At 48.4% G+C, this 20,365-nt stretch overlaps 1 protein-coding gene across 2 annotated transcripts in view; it reads right to left on the bottom strand.

Annotated features, from left to right (window-relative positions):
- Positions 1 to 20,365, bottom strand: part of NELFA (negative elongation factor complex member A) — a 28,120-nt gene that overhangs the window by 4,097 nt on the left and 3,658 nt on the right. The window contains exons 1-4 of one of the 2 annotated variants that reach the window (XM_033213478.1): positions 5,686 to 7,100; positions 5,204 to 5,375; positions 3,031 to 3,192; positions 924 to 1,013 (exon numbers count right to left, since the gene is read on the bottom strand). In XM_033213478.1, coding sequence (XP_033069369.1) covers positions 924 to 1,013; positions 3,031 to 3,192; positions 5,204 to 5,375 — 424 coding nt within the window. In that variant the 5' untranslated portion in view covers positions 5,686 to 7,100. Of the gene's footprint in view, positions 1 to 923; positions 1,014 to 3,030; positions 3,193 to 5,203; positions 5,376 to 5,685; positions 7,101 to 20,365 lie in introns of those variants that run through there. The other variant, XM_033213477.1, reaches the window with a different exon arrangement.

Here is a 20,365-nt window from a genome sequence, read left to right on the forward strand (position 1 = left end):
GACCGTGCCGTAGCACACTGGGACAGGCTGGACACAGTGCTCAACAGCTGGCCCACCCTCCCTGGGACAGCAGGTGCAGCCCCAGCCCTGGGATGCCTGGTTGGGGTGGAAAACAAGGGTCTGCTCCAGGCGGGGCAGAGGAGAGGAAGGTGGAACCTTGGCTGCGGTGGGCAGGAACGTGACCTGGGGATGGCCCCCCAATGCAGGGACAACAGTCAGCAGACCCAAGATGCCTGCCTTCTACTAGGTCCCATGTGAACACTGTGGAATTATGGGAGCCCAAATAAACTAAGCCAGGCTGGTCCGGGGGCGGCATGGAGGGTGCCTGCAAGGCTGCCCTTTCAGCCACACCCATCTGCAAGTTTACCCAGCTGTCTCAGCACAGGACGACACCCGTCATGCCCTCTGGCCCCCAGGTCACTATCCAGCACCCGCTGGGGTGAGTATGCCCTGCCATGGTTCCCGGGGGCACGCCGTAGTGCTGTGACCAGGGTCCCTTCTGCTGAAGCTCACGCCCAGCCCTGAGAGCACCAATCAGGAAGGGCAGATGGAGGGTGCAGGGGCGCAGCCACGCCCTCCCTGCGGAGCCGCCTGGGAACCCAAGAGCAGCACTTGGGGCCGAGAGCCTGAGCTGGGAAGGCCGAAAGCCGCCGCTGCTGACAGCAGAGAAGCAGGGGCCAATGCTGTCCTCCGATCCGATCCCGGCCTTCCTGTCTCAGCACCCACGCATCCTCCCAGGGCGCTCCCCAAGGGGAGAAGCTGGTGCAACTGCCTCGGGGCCTTCGCTTTCCCACGCGCTCCCAACGCTGCTGCCTGCGGGTCATTCACATGCACCGCCTCTGCAACAGGGAGCCGAGTCTCTAGGTCAAGCCCTTAGCTCTGCCCTAAAAGCAAGGCTCACGGCACCGGGGTGGGGGCCTTACTGGTGGTGTCCATCTTCCGCAGCAGCCCCCGGCCCTTGGCGTGGAAGGGCACCCCGGCGCTCCGCTTCAGCTGCTGGGCGGTCTCCGTGGCTGGAAGGAAGAGGTCACATGTGTCAGGGATCCTCAGAGCGAGAGCTCTTGGCCCTTGTAAACGCATCTCTGCCAAGCGGATTCATCCGACGGCCTGAGCTGTGAACACTGCATTCTCTCTAAATGAGCAGCTGTTTCGAGCAGGGCCTGACACCAGCTCGCACATTACAACAAGTCAGAAACTCACTCAGGTGAGCAAGTTTCGGGAGCTGGGTGGCTGTGGCTGCACCTCCCAGGACCCCATGGCAGGGGGAAGCAGCAGAGAAGGAGTTGAGGGGCCTCACTGGCCCCCTCCGTCGACCCGGGCCTCCCCCTGGCTCAGTGGGAGCGCCGTCCTCGCTGAGGGTCAGCAGGCATGGTCTAGACACAAAAATATGAGGAAGAAACAAACGAAGAGATTTTCCTGACTTGGTTCAGTGAGGCTGAAGGGTCAGGGGACATGAGTGCCCAAAGCAGAGCCTGAGGCCACTGCTGGCCTCCAAAAGGGACGCGTTCCACTGTGGGGTGGGGCCCAAGGGGCGAGCAGAGTCCTTCACGGACTACCCAGTGCCCCTGGGGCTGCACGGAGCCTCTTGGACAGCGCTGGGCCCTGGCTGCTGCCTGTTCTAGCCAAGACCCACGCACAGGCCAGGCGCGGTGGCTCAGGCCTGTAATCCCAGCACTTTGGGAGGCCGAGACGGGCGGATCACGAGGTCAGGAGATCGAGACCATCCTGGCTAATCTGTTGAGACCCCGTCTCTACTAAAAACTACAAAAAACTAGCCGGGTGAGGTGGCGGGCGCCTGTAGTCCCAGCTACTCGGGAGGCTGAGGCAGGAGAATGGCGGGAACCAGGGAGGCGGAGCTTGCAGTGAGTTGAGATCGGGCCACTGCACTCCAGCCTGGGCTACAGAGCCAGACTCCGTCTCAAAAAAAAAAAAAAAAAAAGACCCACGCACAGCTGCTGTCAGCCTTTTATTTGGATTCTCTAGCAACCGGGTATTGATGTACATTATAAATATTCATTTTATAACCATTCAAAATAAAATGATTCTATTGTAATCTTTGTCGTGCTTTGGGAAAATATTAAACGAAATGATTAAATATCTTTCAAGTCAAATTGAGATCACTGGCCACTCAAGAAGGTAGCAACGTGAGAGTAAGGACAGTGCCCTCCAGCCATTCACAACGGCACCCATCATGCCCAACAGTGGGACTCGGCTGGCACAGAGTTCATTTGGTAACAGAGATTAGAGATGCCTTAACCGAAAATTCTGAAGTTTTTGATTTTTTTTTTTGAGATGATGTTTTGTTCTTGTTGCCCAGGCTGAAGTGCAATCTCAGCTCGCTGCAACCTCCGCCTCCCAGGTTCTAGCGATTTTCCTGCCTCAGCCTCCCTAGCAACTGGGATTACAGGCCTGCACCACCACGGCTGGCTAATTTTTCTATTTTTAGTAGAGACGGGGTTTCACCATGTTGGCCAAGCTGGTCTTGAATTCCTGACCTCAGGTGATCTGCTGGCCTCGGCCTCCCAAAGTGCTGGGATTACAGGCGTGAGCCACCGCGCCCGGCCTAAATTCTGAAGTTTTTAAAGCATGTTTTCAGAACACAAAGTTTAATATAGTGATAAATAAACTTCTAACAAAAAACTTCAGGCAGAACTTTATCTTCTTTTTTTTGAGACAGGGTCTCACTCTCACCCAGGAAGGAGTGTAGTGGTGTGATCACAGCTCACTGCAGCCTCAACCTCACAGGCTCAGGTGATCCTCCTACCTCAGCCTCCCAAGTAGCTGGGAGCACAGGCACGCCACCACCATGCCTGGCTATTTTTTTGCTATTTTTGGTAGAGATGGGGTTTCTTGGCTGGTCTCAAATTCCTGGGCTCAAATGACCCACCTGCCCCAGCCTCCCAACAGGTGCGAGCCACCACACCCGGCCCAGAACGCCATCTTGAAGGGGCAGCCTTGGTTCCTTAGAACCTAAAGAACCTACGACTGGAAACCACAAAGACAAGGCCTGACGGCGGCCTGGCCACTCACACTTCTGCAGCAGCTCCGCCCGCAGTGTGGCGCTCTTGGGTTTCCGCTTCAGCTGAAAATGCTTCACCGGGGGCGTGAGGGGTCCCGCGAGGGTCGTCAGGGCGTTTTTGTTCAAGTACTGGCACTCCAGTGGCAGCATGGCAGACGCTTCACACTCACCCACTGCACGGTAAGAACCACAGATGGTGAGGGGCGCCCAGGCCGCAGAGCTCCCGGCTCAGAGGAGCTGGTGGCTGCCTGGCCCCACACCCTCCTCGGCGAGGGTTAGGTCACGGGAGCTGCGGCTGTTTTCCAGCCCGCGAGAGACGGACTCCCCACGGCTCCCGCAGAACACCCAGGCGTGTTTTCAGAACAGGAGCGCCTGAGAGGTGGGCGTGCCTCGAGGGGGCTGCAAACTGGAAAAAGTTTGGCACCGCGGATATCGAGAACCACAAGTGGACATAGTACAGGGATTCCTGGAGGCCTCCAGGCATTTCTAGAACATAAAATGTTAACAGATCCCACCCCCACGTAAGAAGGACCCCCATCTGTGGCTTCTCTCTTCCCTTCCCCAAGGGTAACCAGGCCGGTGGTCTCTCCTGGAATCCCAGCCCTCATCCAAACCACCCACATCCATTCCCTCAGTCCGCATGGTCACCCCGGGTTCAGAGCCCAGGAACTGCCCCACAGGGACAGGCAACCTCCCACCTGCACTGGCTACGGGTCCCGCCTGGAGAAAAAGGCCCGGCAGGCAGGTGAGCGTTCACCACCCTCGGCCTTCCTGCCTGCGGGCCACTCCTGAGAGACGCCAGCGGGGGCTGGGGTGGGGTGGACTTGTCCAGACCACTGCTCCAGAGGCATCTGCGTGGTGCGTGTGCTCTCACAGGTGGGCAGAGGTGCCACCTGCAGGGGGGTGGCCAGGAGGGCCCCTGCAAGAGTGTGCAGCCTCGATGTCCATCCCACAACCCTGTCTCTCTGGGTGCTGCCCTTGAAGGAGCTGGGGCACAACGTCTGGGCTCTGAGGAGCCAGTTCCAACTGTCCAAAGCAGGAGAGAAACTCAGAAAAGCACAAGCATCCCATCAACACATGTTCTTCAAAATCACCCACAAATTGTTTTTTCTTTTTTTAAGAGATATGTTCTCGGCTGAGCGCGGTGGCTCACGCCTGTAATCCCAGCACTTTGGGAGGCTGAGGCGGGCAGATCACGAGGTCAGGAGATCGAGACCATCGTGGCTAACACAGTGAAACCCCGTCTCTACTAAAAATACAAAAAAATCAGCCGGGCGTGGTGGCGGGCGCCTGTGGTCTCAGCTACTCAGGAGGCTGAGGCAGGAGAATGGCATGAACCTGGGAGGTGGAGCTTGCAGTGAGCCGAGATCACGCCACTGCACTCCAGCCTGGGTGACAGGGTGAGACTCCGTCTCAAAAAAAAAAAAAAAAAAAAAGAGAGAGAGATGTTCTCACCCTGCTACCCAGGCTGGAGTGCAGTGGCACGATCATGGCTCACTGCAGCCTTGGCCTCCCAGGCTCAAGTGAGCCTCCCGCCTCAGCCTCCCAAGTACCTGGGAGGACAGGAGCGCGCCACCACGCCCAGCTAATTTTTATTTTTTGTAGAAATGGGTTCTTGCTATGTTTCCCAGGCTGGTCTTGAACTCCTGGGCTCAAGTAATCTGCCTACCTCAGCCTCCCAAAGTGCTAGGGTTACAGGAGTGAGCCACGGAGCCTAGCCTTGAGAATATTTTCTAAGCAATTTTCAGTTCACATTTAAACAACTGAATTGCTGATATTTTCAACATGCATTTCTGAGCATGTACTCTGGGCCAGGGAATGTTCTGGGCCCTAGAATCTAGGATCTGCAGATACAACCTGAATGGGCAGAGCCCCTGCCCTCACGGAGCCAACCAGGAAGAGACCGCGAGTGGCGCTGACGCCGCCTCCCACTGACACCGCCTCCCGCTGACACCGCAGCAGTGAGGATGGGGCCTGTGGGTTGTTTTGAGTTTGTTTTCAAAGATGGCAAAAAGCTAGGCAGCAGTTTACACGGGAGGATGGTGTGTACACAGTTAATATTTTAGGGACCAGGACACACGGAAAAACGTTAACAGTCTAAAAATCAAATTCATTTCTGAAAAAAACTTTTCAAGAAAGATCCATTTCCCTCCTCCCAACATGAATTAAAGCCACACAACATACCCTTTTCTCTAAGTTCTCCCAAAATATCCTGAACATTGGGATTCTGCTCCTCGAGCTCCAGGTTAAGTGAGCCCGTGTCCGGAAAGGACTTCAGGATGTCGGCGACCATGAGCACCCAGGGGTCCGAGTCGAGGCTGGCGAGCTGGATGATCTCCATCAGGGCGCCCTTCATCTGCAAGACAGGATGAGCCGGTGCCACCGTGCCCTTGCCCACTTCCGAGCCCACGCCCTGCTGAGCTTCTGAATGGGCACTGGGCAGTGACAGGGCTCTCTGGCAGTCTCCCCCAACACTTCCTCCTGAGGGCTCTCCTTCCTCTGAGCCCCCGGCCTCACCCCAGGGCCATCTTGCTTCCCTGAGCTGCCACAGCCACTGCCAGGTCGCAAGGCCCGGCATCTGGTGCCCCCCGGCAGCCTCCCACCTCCCAGCAGCACCCAGTCTGCTGGGCTTGCTCTCCCCCACCGGTGTGCAGACGCAAGAAAACCTGAAGGTTGAGACGCCGGGGCCACTACCGCCCCCACAGAAAGCCTGCAGGCGGGGCATCCTGGGGATGAGGGGGGTACAGCAGGCAGGTGCCCGGCACAGCAGAGCACAGGAGCAGGGTGGAGTCACCTGCCGCAGGGGGTGTGTGCCCGGGCAGCAGGGGGTGGGGCCTGGGCAGCACCCGTGCCAGCTGAGCTGGTCAGCCTAGTCACCATCTGGGCAGGGATGGCCACCTCCAGGTCTGGACAGTGCTGGGAGGTGGTGCACATGGAGCCTGGAGGTGGCCCCGGGACCTGGAGTGAGGCCAGGGCCTTTGGGAGGCCATGGGCGATGTGGGTGGAGGAAGCAGGTGCACCCCGCACTCCCTCAATGCCTGGGAGGCCAGATCCATCCACACCAGGGCCTACTTCAGCCACATAAACCCCCTCCCACAAGGAAACGCAGAGAACCAGGCCGTGGCGTGCTGGTGCCTCTGCCACGGGCCCACTGGGCTGCTCACAGCATGAGACCGCTGGGCTGGCAGGAGCTGGGGTTGAACAACAGCGCCCTGCCCTATCCGGATGCCAGGGCTGAAACCCTAGCACAAGGCATTCCTGATGCCCACTCCCTGCGTCAGGCGCCAGAGACCTGTACTAAGAGGGCTGTGGCCATCACGTCCTCGCGAGCACCACCTCCTGGTGGCCTCTGAGTGGGAGGACCTTCCAAAGCTTCCCTTCAGACCTCACTGTCCTCATGGGCTTCCTGCCTGGAGGGAAGCTGGCTCGAGGGGCAGAGGTCAGAGGTCGTGCCAGGGGAGCCTGCCTGCTGCCAAGCCCCCCCGCATCTGTGCTGCAGGACACCCAGCTGCCCTCAGGAGTCAAGAACCTCCGCGTGGCCCAGCCCTTCTGTTCCTTGGGCATTAGGGAGGGTGTTGCCTCGGCCTCTGACCCTGTGTCTCCAGCCCTCACTCCCGACGCCCACCCGAGTTCAGGGAACAGCGCGCGCTGCGAGAGAAGATGCCACGTGGCTGCAGGAGGCGCTGCACACACAGTGACTCTGGCAGCCGCACAGCCCCACTGTTCCCAGCCAGTGCTGCCTCCTCACAGCAGCCCCAGGGAAACCCTACGCCTGCCAAGAGGCAAGTGGGCGGTAAAGATAAAAAAGGCCGGCGATGTTAATTTAAAACAAAAAGGACCACTGTTGTGGAGTAAATGTTTTCTCTCTCCAAAATGCGTATGTTGAAGCCTGTCTTACTCTACTTGGACATCTGTTAGAAAATGCTCGGCTTTCCCGGGTGCGGTGGCTCACGCCTGTAATCGCAGCACTTTGGGAGGCCGAGGTGGGTGGATCACCTGAGGTCAGAAGTTGGAGACCAGACCACCCAACATGGTGAAACCCCGTCTCTACTAAAAATACAAAATTAGCTGGGCGTGGTGGCGCATTCCCGTAATCCCAACTACTCAGGAGGCTGACGCAGGTGAATCGCTTGAACCCAGGAGACAGAGGTTGCGGTGAGCCAAGACCATGCCATTGCACTCTAGCCTGGGCAACAAGAGCCAAACTCCATCTCAAAAAAAGAAAAAAGAAAAAAGAAAAGATAACGCTTGGCTTATACACAACAGAAATTTACTTCTCACAGTTCTGGAGGTGGAGAGTCCAAGATCAGTCAAGGCGCTGGCAGATTCCCCACCTGGTGGAGGCCCCTTCCAGCTTCATGGAAGGTGCCTTTTGCTGGTGGAAGGGGGGAAGGAGCTCTCTGGGCCTTTTTGTTTTTGAGACAGAGTCTCGCTGTTGTCACTCAGGCTGGAGTACAATGACAGGATCTCAGCCCACTGCAACCTCCGCCTCCCCAGTCCGAGAGATTCTCCTGCCTCGTCCTCCCACGGCACTGGGAATCCAGGCGCCACCACCATGCCCAGCCCGGGCCTATCTTGTGAGGTCTGTAATTCTTAGAGAGCAGGGGCCCTAACTCACTTCTGTACCCTTTACTGAATAAACTATCACATCATTAAAATCTCTCTTCCTCATCCCTGGTATAAAGGACTGCTATTTACTAAGCTTTTAAGAGGAACAGGGCTGGGTATAGTGGCTCACACCTGTGCTTCTTGGGAGGCTGAGGTAGGAGGATCACTTGAGCCCAGAGGTTCGAGGCTGCAGTGAACAAAGACGGCACTACTCCACTCCAGCCTGAGCGACAGAGCAAGATTTAATTTCTTAAAAAAATTAAAAATTGGCTGGGCACAGTGGCTCATGCCTGTAATCCCAGCACTCTGGGAGGCTGAGGCGGGTAGATCACTTGAGGTCAGGAGTTCAAGATCAGCCTGTCCAACATGGCGAAACCCTGTCTCTACTGAAAATACAAAAATTAGCCAGGCATGGTGGTGCACTCCTGGAATCCCAGCTACTAGGGAGGGTGAGGCAGGAGAATCGCTTGAACCTGGGAGGTGGAGATTGTGGTGAGCCAAGATGGCACCACTGCACTCCAGTCTGGGCGACAGAGTAAGACTCTGTCTAAAAAAAAAAAGAATTAAAAATTAAAAAAAAGACACATTACAAAACCAGTGAACTGGTTGCAGAATTTCATTCAGAAACACACGTTGTAGCAGATGCCATGTATAAGGTTAACCTTACGTGTCCACATGACTGGGCCACAGGGCACCTGGACAGTGAGTCCCTCGTGATTCCAGGTGTGTCTGGGAGGATGTTTCTGCATGAGACTAACATCTGAATTGTACTGAGGCAGAGGCCCTCCCTACTGCGTGAGACTAACATCTGAATTGTACTGAGGCAGAGGCCCTCCCTACTGCGTGAGACTAACATCTGAATTCTACTGAGGCAGAGGCCCTCCCTACTGCTGAGACTAACATCTGAATTGTACTGAGGCAGAGGCCCTCCCTACTGCATGAGACTAACATCTGAATTGTACTGAGGCAGAGGCCTCCCTACTGCATGAGACTAACATCTGAATTGTACTGAGGCAGAGGCCCTCCCTACTGCATGAGACTAACATCTGAATTGTACTGAGGCAGAGGCCTCCCTACTGCGTGAGACTAACATCTGAATTGTACTGAGGCAGAGGCCTCCCTACTGCGTGAGACTAACATCTGAATTGTACTGAGGCAGAGGCCTCCCTACTGCATGAGACTAACATCTGAATTGTACTGAGGCAGAGGCCTCCCTACTGCATGAGACTAACATCTGAATTGTACTGAGGCAGAGGCCTCCCTACTGCATGAGACTAACATCTGAATTGTACTGAGGCAGAGGCAATCCCTACTGCATGAGACTAACATCTGAATTGTACTGAGGCAGAGGCCTCCCTACTGCATGAGACTAACATCTGAATTGTACTGAGGCAGAGGCAATCCCTACTGCATGAGACTAACATCTGAATTGTACTGAGGCAGAGGCAATCCCTACTGCATGAGACTAACATCTGAATTGTACTGAGGCAGAGGCCTCCCTACTGCATGAGACTAACATCTGAATTGTACTGAGGCAGAGGCCCTCCCTACTGCGTGAGACTAACATCTGAATTCTACTGAGGCAGAGGCCCTCCCTACTGCTGAGACTAACATCTGAATTGTACTGAGGCAGAGGCCCTCCCTACTGCATGAGACTAACATCTGAATTGTACTGAGGCAGAGGCCCTCCCTACTGCGTGAGACTAACATCTGAATTCTACTGAGGCAGAGGCCTCCCTACTGCATGAGACTAACATCTGAATTCTACTGAGGCAGAGGCCCTCCCTACTGCTGAGACTAACATCTGAATTGTACTGAGGCAGAGGCCCTCCCTACTGCATGAGACTAACATCTGAATTGTACTGAGGCAGAGGCCTCCCTACTGCGTGAGACTAACATCTGAATTGTACTGAGGCAGAGGCCCTCCCTACTGCGTGAGACTAACATCTGAATTGTACTGAGGCAGAGGCAATCCCTACTGCTGAGTGGGTCTCATCCAATCAACTGGAAACCAAAGCAGAACAAAAACGCCGAGTAAGGGGAACTCCTGCCCGTTTGAGATGGAAGATTGGTCTTCTCCAGCCTTCAGACTCAGGCGGAAACATCAGCTCTTCCTGGGTCTTGAGTCTAAGGGCTTACATCACTGGCTCTCCTGGTGTGTGTGCCTGTGTGTGTCTGTATACCCTCTTGGTTCTGCTTCTCTGGAGAATCCTGCCCGATACACTGTGGAACACATCCAGCCCAGTCATCTGGTCACCCTGTATCTACGGTCCTATGTAGAAAAGTTTAATTTTCAGAATGACATCCCTAAGGTACCAGACCCCTATATAAATGAACAAAGAAAACTAAGATAGATAAATTAGAATGTCTTATCAACCTTTTTTTAAATACCAAGAAAATAAATAAAAATATTTTTCAGAAAAGTATATTACCCAGAATGGCCTAATACTTTCACAGTCTAGTTAAATGAGGTCTTTATCACAATTTCTCATAATACATAAGGACAAAGTCCAAGAAAAATACATATAAAATAAAGCCGGTATACTTAGATTAATGTTAGATAGAAGCAGATTTTAAGAACAAAACATTACTAAATACAGAGATCTCTACGTAAAGATCCAAGGTTGAGTTCACATGGTAACTATAACAACTATAAACTTGGATGCACCTAATAACACAGCCCCAAGATATATACAGCATAAGCTGAGAAGGAAGAATAGACACATCCATAATCATAATGGGGAGATCAACAAATCCTCTTCTCACTGATTTTTTTTTTTATTATTTAAATCAAGCTGCACGTGCCTGTGATACTTGGGAGGCAGAGGAGTTTGAGTCCAGCCTGGGCAATACCACACCTTTAAAACAAAAAACAGTAATAATAGAATAGATTTGTACAACATGATTATACAAATTTGGCCTAATGAACATCCACTGAGCAATGGATCTCAAAACTAGAGAATACATGTGATTCACAAGTTTACTTGCAACATTTACAAAAACTGACCATATATTTTGCCATTAAGCAAATCTTAAATTTCAAACAACTAAAATAACATAAACCATATTCTCTGACAAGAGCTCACTACAGCTAGAAATTAATAAGAAAAACAAAACTAAAATCTCTTCCCCTCCAATGTAGGAAAATTAAGAAACATTTCTAAATTACACAGGGCTCAGTGAAGAACTTAATTGAAATTTAAAAATATTTTTGACTTGATACAGTTCTGTGACTATCAAAACTTGTGGGATGCAGCTAACACTGTAATTAGAAGAAAATTAGTGCAAAAATTAGTGAAACAGAAAGCAAAGATCAACAAAACTAGAAGCTGGTACTTTGAAAATTCTTATAAAATCAACAAACATCTGGTGAGATGGATCAAGGGGGAAAAAATAAGAAATAATCACTACACACGCTTCTGACATTTACAAAGAAGATGTTGAGCTGGTCATGTTGGCCCGTGCCTGTAATCCCAGAAATATGGGCAGCCGAGGCAGGTGGATCACTTGAGGTCGAGAGCTTGAGACCAGACTGGCCAACGTGGCAAAAGCCTGTCTCTACTAAAAATACGAAAATTAGCCAGGCATGGTGGTGCACGTTTGTGATCCCAGCTACTCAGGAGGCTGAAACACAAGAATTGTTGAGCCTGGAAGGTGGAGGTTGCAGTGAGCCAAGATCACACCATGGCACTCCAGCCTCAATGACAGAAGGGTATTTGAGATACTCTCGCTACAAAAAATTTAAAACAAGAAAAGTAGGCAGGTATGGTGGTGCATGCCTGTAGTCTTAGCTGCTCAGCAGGTTGAGGCAGGAGGATCACTTGAGCTTAGGAGTTTAAAGTTACAGTGAGTTATGATCACATCACTGCCACTCCAGCCTGGGTGACAGTGACACTATGCATTAAAACAAACAAACAAACAAAACTCATAAAAACAAAAATCAATACTGAAAAATCCTCCCACAAAGTAAATTTCAGGTCCAGAAGGCTTCATTACCAAGTTCTACCAAATATTTAAGAAGAAATCACTCCATTAGTAAACAAACTTTCCAAAGAAAAAGAAAAGACCAGATACGTTACAAATCCTTTGTTAAGGGTAGCATAACCCCAATACCAAAATCCAACAAAGACAGTCTGGGTAAGTAAAACTACAGGTCAATCTCACCCAAGAACAAAGATACAATAGAAAATCCCTATACAAAACCTCAGGATGATATAATCCAACAACATAAAATGACCAATTTAGGTTTACCTCAGGAATGCAAGGTTGGTTTATGATTAAAGGTATTTTGTTAATGTGGTGAATTACATGTCAATAGATATTTAAGCATTTGATAAAATTTAAAGTTCCTTTGTGTTCACACCCACTAGGATGGCTACATCAAAAAGATAATAAATGTTGGCAAGGGTGTGAGAGACTGAACACTCAAAAATCACTATGGAGAATGTAAGATGGTGTAGCCACTAACATCCTATACAGGAGTGATCCTTCTGGCATCAGGTTGGTGCCCCTCGAGGTCAGAGGTCCCAGAAGAAGGAGCAGGAACCCATCTTTGCTGTTCTCCATCCTCCTTTAGTGACACCTCCAGGCACAGGAGTGAATCAGATGAAAATGGCCTGAAGAGAACTCCCAGCAAACTGCAGCAGCCCTACAGAAGAGGGACCTGACTATTGCAGGAAAAACAAACAAGCAGAAAATGACAATAGCATCAACAACAACAACCACCACATCCAAGGCCCCATCCAAGGGCCAGCAGCCTCAAAGACTGAAACTAGGCAAACTCATGAAGATGAGAAAGAATCAATGAAAAAATGCTGAAAACCCCGAAGGCCAGAGTGCCTCTTCTCCTCCAAATGATCACAATGCCTCTCCGCCAAGGGCGCAGAACTAGATGGAGATCAGATGGACGAGTTGACAGAAGTAGGCTTCAGAAGATGGGTTAAAAATAAACAAACAAAACAAAACAAAACAAAAAAAAACCAATGAACTAAAGGAGCATGTTCTGTCCCAATGCAAAGAAGCGAAAAACCTTGATAAAAGGTTAAGGAATTGCTAACTAGAATACCCAGTTTAGAGAGGAACATAAATGACCTGACGGAGCTGAAAACCACAGCACAAGAACCTCGTGAATCATCCGCAAGTATCAACAGCCGAATCCACCACGCGGAAGAAAGGATATCAGAGTTCGAAGACCACCTTACTGAAATAAGACATGCAGACAAGAATAGAGAGAAAAGAATGAAAAGGAACGAACAAAGCCTTCAAAAAGTATGGGACTTCATAAAAAGACCCAACCTACTACTGACTGGAGTACCAGAAGGAGACGGGAAGAATGGAAACAAGCTAGAAAACACTTAAGGATATCATCCAGGAGAACTTCCTCAACGTAGAAAGACAGGCCGACATGCAAATTCGGGAAATACAGAGAACCCCACTAAGATACTCCACAAGATGATCAACCCCAAGACACATCATCATCAAATTCTCCAAGGTCGAAATGAAGGAAAAACTGTTCAGGGCAGCCAGAGAGAAAGGCCAGGTCACCTACAAAGGGAAGCACATCAGACTAACAGCAGACCTCTGCAGAAACTCTACAAGCCAGAAGAGATTGGGGGCCAATATTCAACGTTCTTAAAGAAAAGAATTTTCAACCCAGAATTTAATATCCAGCCAAACTAAGCTTCATAAGTGAAGGAGAAATAAAATCTTTTCCAGACAAGCAAATGCTGAGGGATTTTGTTACCATCAGCCCTGCCCTGGAAGAGCTCGGGAAAGAAGCACTAAATATGGAAAGAAAAACCGGTACCAGCCACTGAAAAAACACACCAAAATATAAAGACCAATGACATTATGAAGAAACTGCATCTAGTGTGCAAAATAACCAGATAGCATCATGATTACAGGACCGAATTCACACATAATATTAACCTTAAATGTAAATGGGCTAAATGCCCCAATTAAAAGACACAGACTGGCAAATTGGATAAGGAGTCAAGACCCATCGGTGTGCTGTATGCAGCAGACTCATCTTACATGCAAAGACATACACAGGCTCAAAATAAAGGGATGGAGGAAACTTTACTAAGCAAATGGAAAGCAAAAACAAACAACAAACAGGCTGCAATCCTAGTCTCTGACAAAACAGACTTTAAACCAACAAAGATCAAAGAAGACAAGAAGGGCATTAACAATGGTAAAAGGAACAAGTCAACAAGAAGAGCTAACTATCCTAAATATCTATGCACCCAATACAGGAGCACCCAGATTCATAAAACAAGTTCTCAGAGACCTACAAAGAGACTTAGACTCCCACACAATAACGGGGAGATTTTAACACCCCACTGTCACTATTAGATCAATGAGGCAGAAAACTAACAAGGATATTCAGGACTTGAACTCAGTTCTGGATCAAATGGATCTAGTAGACGTCTACAGAACCCTCTACCCCAAATCAACAGGACGTATATTCTTCTCATTGCCACATGGCATTTATTCTAAAATCAACCACATAATTGGAAGTAAAATACTCCTCAGCAAATGCAAAAGAACTAAACCACAACAGTCTCTCAGATCACAGTGCAAATTAGAACTCAAGATTAAGAAACTCACTCAAAACCACACAATTTCATGGAAATTGAACCACCTGCTCCTGAATAACTCCTGGATAAATAATGAAATTAAGGCAGAAATCAAGAATTTCTTTGAAACCAACGAGAACAGAGAGACAATGGGCCAGAATCTCTGGGACACAGCTAAAGCAGTGTTAAGAGCGAAATATATAGCATTAAATGCCAACATCAGAAAGCTAGAAAGATCTCAAATCGACACCCTAACATCACAATTAAAAGAAATAGAGAGGCAAGAGCAAACAAACCCCAAAGCTAACAGAAAAAAAGAAATAACTAAGATCAGAGAAGAATTAAAGGACACAGAGACACGAAAAACCCTTCAAAAAAAAAAAAAATAAGCAAATCCAGGAGCCGGTTTTTTGAAAAAATTAACAAAATAGATAGAACACTAGCTAGACTAATAAACAAGAGAGAGGAGAATCAAATAGACACCAACAATAATAACAACAATAATAAAGGGGAGATCACCACTGGCCCCAGAGAAATACAAACCACCATCAGAGAATACTATAAACACCTCTACACAAATAAACTACAAAATCTAGAAGAAACGGATAAATTCCTGGGTGCATACACCCTCCCAAAACTAAACCAGGAAGAAGTCAAATCCCTGAACAGACCAATAACAAGCTCTGAAATTGAGGCAGTAATAACCTACCAACCAAAAAAAGCCCAGTACCAGACAGACTCACAACTGAATTCTACCAGAAATACAAAGAGGAGCTGGTACCATTCCTTCTGAGACTATTCCAAACAATGGAAAAGGAGTGACTCCTCCCTAACTCATTTTATGAAGCCAGCACCATCCTGATACCAAAACTGGGAAGAGACAACAAAAAAAGAAAACTTCAGGCCAGTATCCCTGATGAACATCAATGTGAACATCCTCAATAAAATACTGGCAAACCGAATCCTGCAGCACATCGAAAAGCTTATCCACCACGATCAAGTTGGCTTCATCCCTGGGATGCAAGGCTGGTTCAACATACGCAAATCAGCCAGCATAATCTATCACATAAATAACCAAAGACAAAAACCACGATTATCTCAACAGATGCGGAACAGGCCTTTGATAAAATTCAACATCCCTGCATGTTACAAACTCTCAAGAAGCTAGGTATTAATGGAACGTGTCTCAAAATAACAAGAGCGATTTAGGACAGACCCACAGCCAGTGCCACACTGAATGGGCAAAGGCTGGAAGCATTCTCTTTGACAACCGGTACAAGACAAGGATGCCCTCTCTCACCACTCCTATTCAACATAGTATTGGAAGTTCTGGCCCGGGGAGTTAGGCAAGAGCAAGAAATCAAGGGTGTTCAAACAGGAAGAGAGGAAGTCAGGTTGCCTCTGTTTGCAGATGACATGACTTTATATTTAGAAAACCCCATCGACTCAGTCCAAAAACTTACTGAACTGATAAGCAACTTCAGCAAAGTCTCAGGATACAAAATCAATGTGATTTTAATAGGCAAGCAAAGAGTCAAATCATGAATGAACTCCCATTCAAAATCACTAGAGAATAAAATACCTAGGAATACAGCTAACAAGGGATGTGAAGGACCTCTTCAAAGAGAACTACAAACCACTGTTCAAGAAAATAAGAGAGGGGCCAGGCACAGTGGCTCACGCCTGTAATCCCAGCACTTTGGAAGGCCGAGGCAGGTGGATTACCTGAGGTCAGGAGTTCGAGACCAGCCTGGCCAACATGGTGAAACTCCGTCTCTACTAAAAATACACAAATAGCTGGGCGTGGTGGCACAAGCCTGTAATCCTAGCTACTCGGGAGGCTGAGGCAGGAGAATTGCTTGAGCCCAGGAGGCAGAGGTTGCAGTGAGCCTCGGCTCATGCCACTGCATTCCAGACCGGCTGACAGAGTCTCGCTCTGTCTTGGCGGGCAGCGGGAGAGGGGAAGGCCGGGCGCGGTGGCTCACGCCTGTAATCCCAGCATTTTGAGAGGCCAAGGCAGGTGGATCAGGAGGTCAGGAGATCAAGACCATCCTGGCTAACACGGGGAAACCCTGTCTCTACTAAAAATCCAAAAATTTCGTCTGGCGTGGTTGTGGGTACCTGTAGTCCCAGCTACTCGGTAGGCTGAGGCAGGAGAATGGCGTAAACCCCAGGAGGTGGAGCTTGCAATGAGCCGAGATGGCGCCACTGCACTCTAGCCTGGGTGACAGAGCAAGACTCCATCTCAGAAGAAAAAAAAAAAAGAAAATCAGAGAGTACACAAACAAATGGAAAAACATTCCATCCTCGTGGATAGGAAGAATCAATATCATGAAAACGGCCATACTGCCCAAAGTAACTTACAGATTCAATGCTATTCCCAACAAACTACCATTGACGTTATTCACAGAATTAGAAAAAACTATTTTAAATTTCATATGTAATCAAAGAACATCACGTGTGGCCAAGACAATCCTAAGCAAAAAGAACAAAGCTGGAGGCATCACGCCTCCTGACTTCAAACTACACTTACTACAGTAACCAAACTAGTAAGGCTACAGTAACCAAAACAGCATGGTACTGGTACCAAAACAGACCTATAGACCAACGGAGCAGAACAGGGACCTCAGAAATAACACCACACATCTACAACCATCTGATCTTTGACAAACCTGACAAAAACAAGGGATGGGAAAGGATCTTCTAGTCAGTGCTGGGAAAACTGGCTAGTCATATGCAGAAAACTGAAACTGGACCTCTTCCTTACAGCTCATAAAAAAATTAACTCAAGATGGATTAAAAACTTAAATGTAAAACCCAAAACCATAAAAATCCTAGAAGAAAACCTAGGCAATACCATTCAGGACACAAGTCACGGGCAACGACTTCATGACAAAAACGTCAAAAGCAACAGCAAAAAAAGCCAAAATCGACAATTTGGATCTAATTAAACTAAAGAGCTTCTGCACAGCAAAAGAAACTATCATCAGAGTGAACAGGCAACCTACAGAATGGGAGAACATTTTTGCAATCTACCCATCTGACAAAGGGCTGATATCCAGAATTTATGAGGAACTTATATTTATAATAGAAAAACAAACAATCCCATCAAAAAGTGGGCAAAGGAAGTGAACAGATACTTCCCAAAAGAAGATATTTACGGCCGGGCGCGGTGGCTCAAGCCTGTAATCCCAGCACTTTGGGAGGCCGAGGCGGGCGGATCACGAGGTCAGGAGATCGAGACCATCCTGGCTAACACGGTGAAACCCCGTCTCTACTAAAAAATAGAAAAAACTAGCCGGGCGAGGTGGCGGGCGCCTGTAGTCCCAGCTACTCGGGAGGCTGAGGCAGGAGAATGGCGTGAACCCGGGAGGCGGAGCTTGCAGTGAGCTGAGATCTGGCCAGTGCACTCCAGCTTGGGTGACAGAGCGAGACTCCGTCTCAAAAAAAAAAAAAAAAAAAAAAAGAAGATATTTACGAGGTCAATAAACATGAAAAAAAGCTCAACGTCACTGAACTTCAGATAAATGCAAATCAAAACCACAACGAGATACCATCTCATGCCAGTCAGAATGGCAATCATTAAAAAGTCAGGAAACAATAGATGCTGGAGAGGCTGTGGAGAAATAGGAAGGCTTTTACACTGTTGGTGGGAATGTAAATTAGTTCAACCATTGTGGAAGACGGTGTGGCGATTCCTCAAGGATCTAACACCAGAAATACCATTTGACCCAGCAATCCCACTGCTGGGTATATACCCAAAGGATTATAAATCATTCTACTACTATAAAGACACATGCACATGTATGTTTATTGCAGCACTGCTTACAATAGCAAGGACATGGAACCAACCCAAATGCCCATCAATGAAGGACTGGATAAAGAAAATGTGATACATATACACTGTGGAATACCATGCAGCCATAAAAAGGAATGAGATCCTGTCCTTTGCAGGGACACGGATGAAACTGGAAGCCACCATCCTCAGTAAACTAACAAAGGAACAGAAAACCAAACACTGCATGTTCTCACTCATAAGCGGGAGTCAGCTGAACACTGAGAATACATAGACACACAGAGGGGAACAGCATGCACTAGGGCCTGCTGGGGGTGGGAGTGAGGGGAGGGAACTTAAAGGATGGGTCAATAGGTCCAGCAAACCACGGCACACGTATACCTATGCAACAAACCTGCATGCTCTGCACATGCAACCTTTTTTTTTTTTAAGAAAAAATAAAGGGCACAGTGGCTCACGCCTGTAATCCCAGCACTTTGGACTCTGGGAGGGCAAGGCGGGCAGATCATGAGGTCAAGAGATGGAGATCATCCTGGCCAACATGGTGAAACCCCATCTCTACTAAAAATACAAAAATTAGCTGGGCATGGTGGCGCGTGCCTGCAGTTCCAGCTACTTGGGAGGCTGAGGCAGGAGAATCGCTTGAACCTGGGAGGCGGAGGTTGCAGGTGAGCCGAGATCACGCCACTGCACTCCAGCCTGGTGACAGGGCAAGACTGTCTCAAAAAAAAAAGAAAAGAAAAGAAAACATTACATTAAGTGAAAGAAGTCAGGCACAAAAAACCAGATGTATGATTCTATTTATATAAAATATCCTGAATAGATAAATCTATAAAAGCAAAACGTAGATTACTAGTCACCTAGGACTGGGGAGGAAGAGGACTGGGGAAATGCTAATGAGTATAGGATTTATTTGGGGGATGATGAAAAGGTTCGAAAACTGACTAGAATGATTATTAACTCTGTAAATATACTAAAAAGCACTGAACTGTACATTTTAAATGGTGAACTATCTGGCATAATTATATGGTACATAAATAATATATTTTTTCTTTGGAGACAGGTTCTCCTTCTGTAGCCCAGGCTAGAGTGCAGTGACGCAGTCATGGCTCACAGCATCCTCAACCTCCCAGGTTCAAGCGATCCTCTCGCCACAGCCTCCCAAGTAGTTGGGACCACAGCCGTGTGCCACAACCCGTGGCTAATTTTTATATTTTTTATGGAGACGGGGTTTCACCATATTGCTCAGGCTGATCTTGAATGCCTGGGCTCAAGCAATCCACCCATCTTGGTCTCCCAAAGTGCTGCGATTATAGGCATGAGTCACTGCACCCAGCTATACGTTACATCTTAATAAAGCTATTTTTTAAAAATTCATGATTAAAAGATTGTTTTACAAGTCTTCTAAGAAGAGAATTTCCTTAACTAGATAAAGAGTATTTATTAAAGACAACAGGGAACATAATGCTTACGGGCAAAACATTCCAAGTTCTCCCTGTGTGATCGAAGGTAAGACAATGAGCTGGAGGGTCTTGGCCAGTCCAGTGAGACGAGAAAAAAACAAAAGGTAATCGGAGAAAGAAAAATAATATGAAATGCACAGAAAAATCAAGAAGATTCTATAGAAAAAAAATTTTTGCAACTAGCAAAACTTTAGCACAGATGCTAGTCACAAACTCATTATCCAAAAATCAGGCCGGGCACAGTGGCTTACACCTGTAATTCCAGCACTTTGCGGGGCCGAGGTGGGTGGATCACCCGAGGTCAGGAAGCAGAGCTTGCAGTGAGCTGAGATCCCGCCACTGCACTCCAGCCTGGATGACAGAGTGAGACTCAGTCTCAAAAACCAAAACCAAAACACAAGACACAAAAATCAACTGCGTTTCTTAAACCAGCAACAAGTCAAAACTAAGACTAACAGACCCCATGTACAACGGCGTGGAAAAATACTAACTAGGTGGTAATAGATGAGATGGAAGGCCTCTACAGAGATCATAAAGAACAGCTAAATAGATACGCCCACACCCACAAACTTTAAGATGCAATATAAAGAGGACAGCACCCCAGAATGAACTGCAAATTCGGCTCAGCCTTAAAGTCCCAGCAGGCAGGCTCTATATGTTTAAGAAGTAAGTACAGAAGATACAGGTAGAAGTGTGAAGGGACAAGAACAGCCAAAGATGATCCCAGAGAAGCACACAGCGGGAGGGTTTGCTCCATCAGCTAACAAGACTTAGAAATAAAGGGACAGGAACCGGCTTAGGGGGTTACTAGCACATCAATATGTAAATGACCAAAAGAACAGAGCACAGCTCAGAAACAGATCCACAGCAGAAGTTACAGTGCAGATCAAGGGGAAAGGAC

Source organism: Trachypithecus francoisi, unplaced genomic scaffold (assembly GCF_009764315.1).
Source record: "Trachypithecus francoisi isolate TF-2019V2 unplaced genomic scaffold, Tfra_2.0 Lachesis_group1, whole genome shotgun sequence".
Classification (NCBI taxonomy): domain Eukaryota; kingdom Metazoa; phylum Chordata; class Mammalia; order Primates; family Cercopithecidae; genus Trachypithecus; species Trachypithecus francoisi.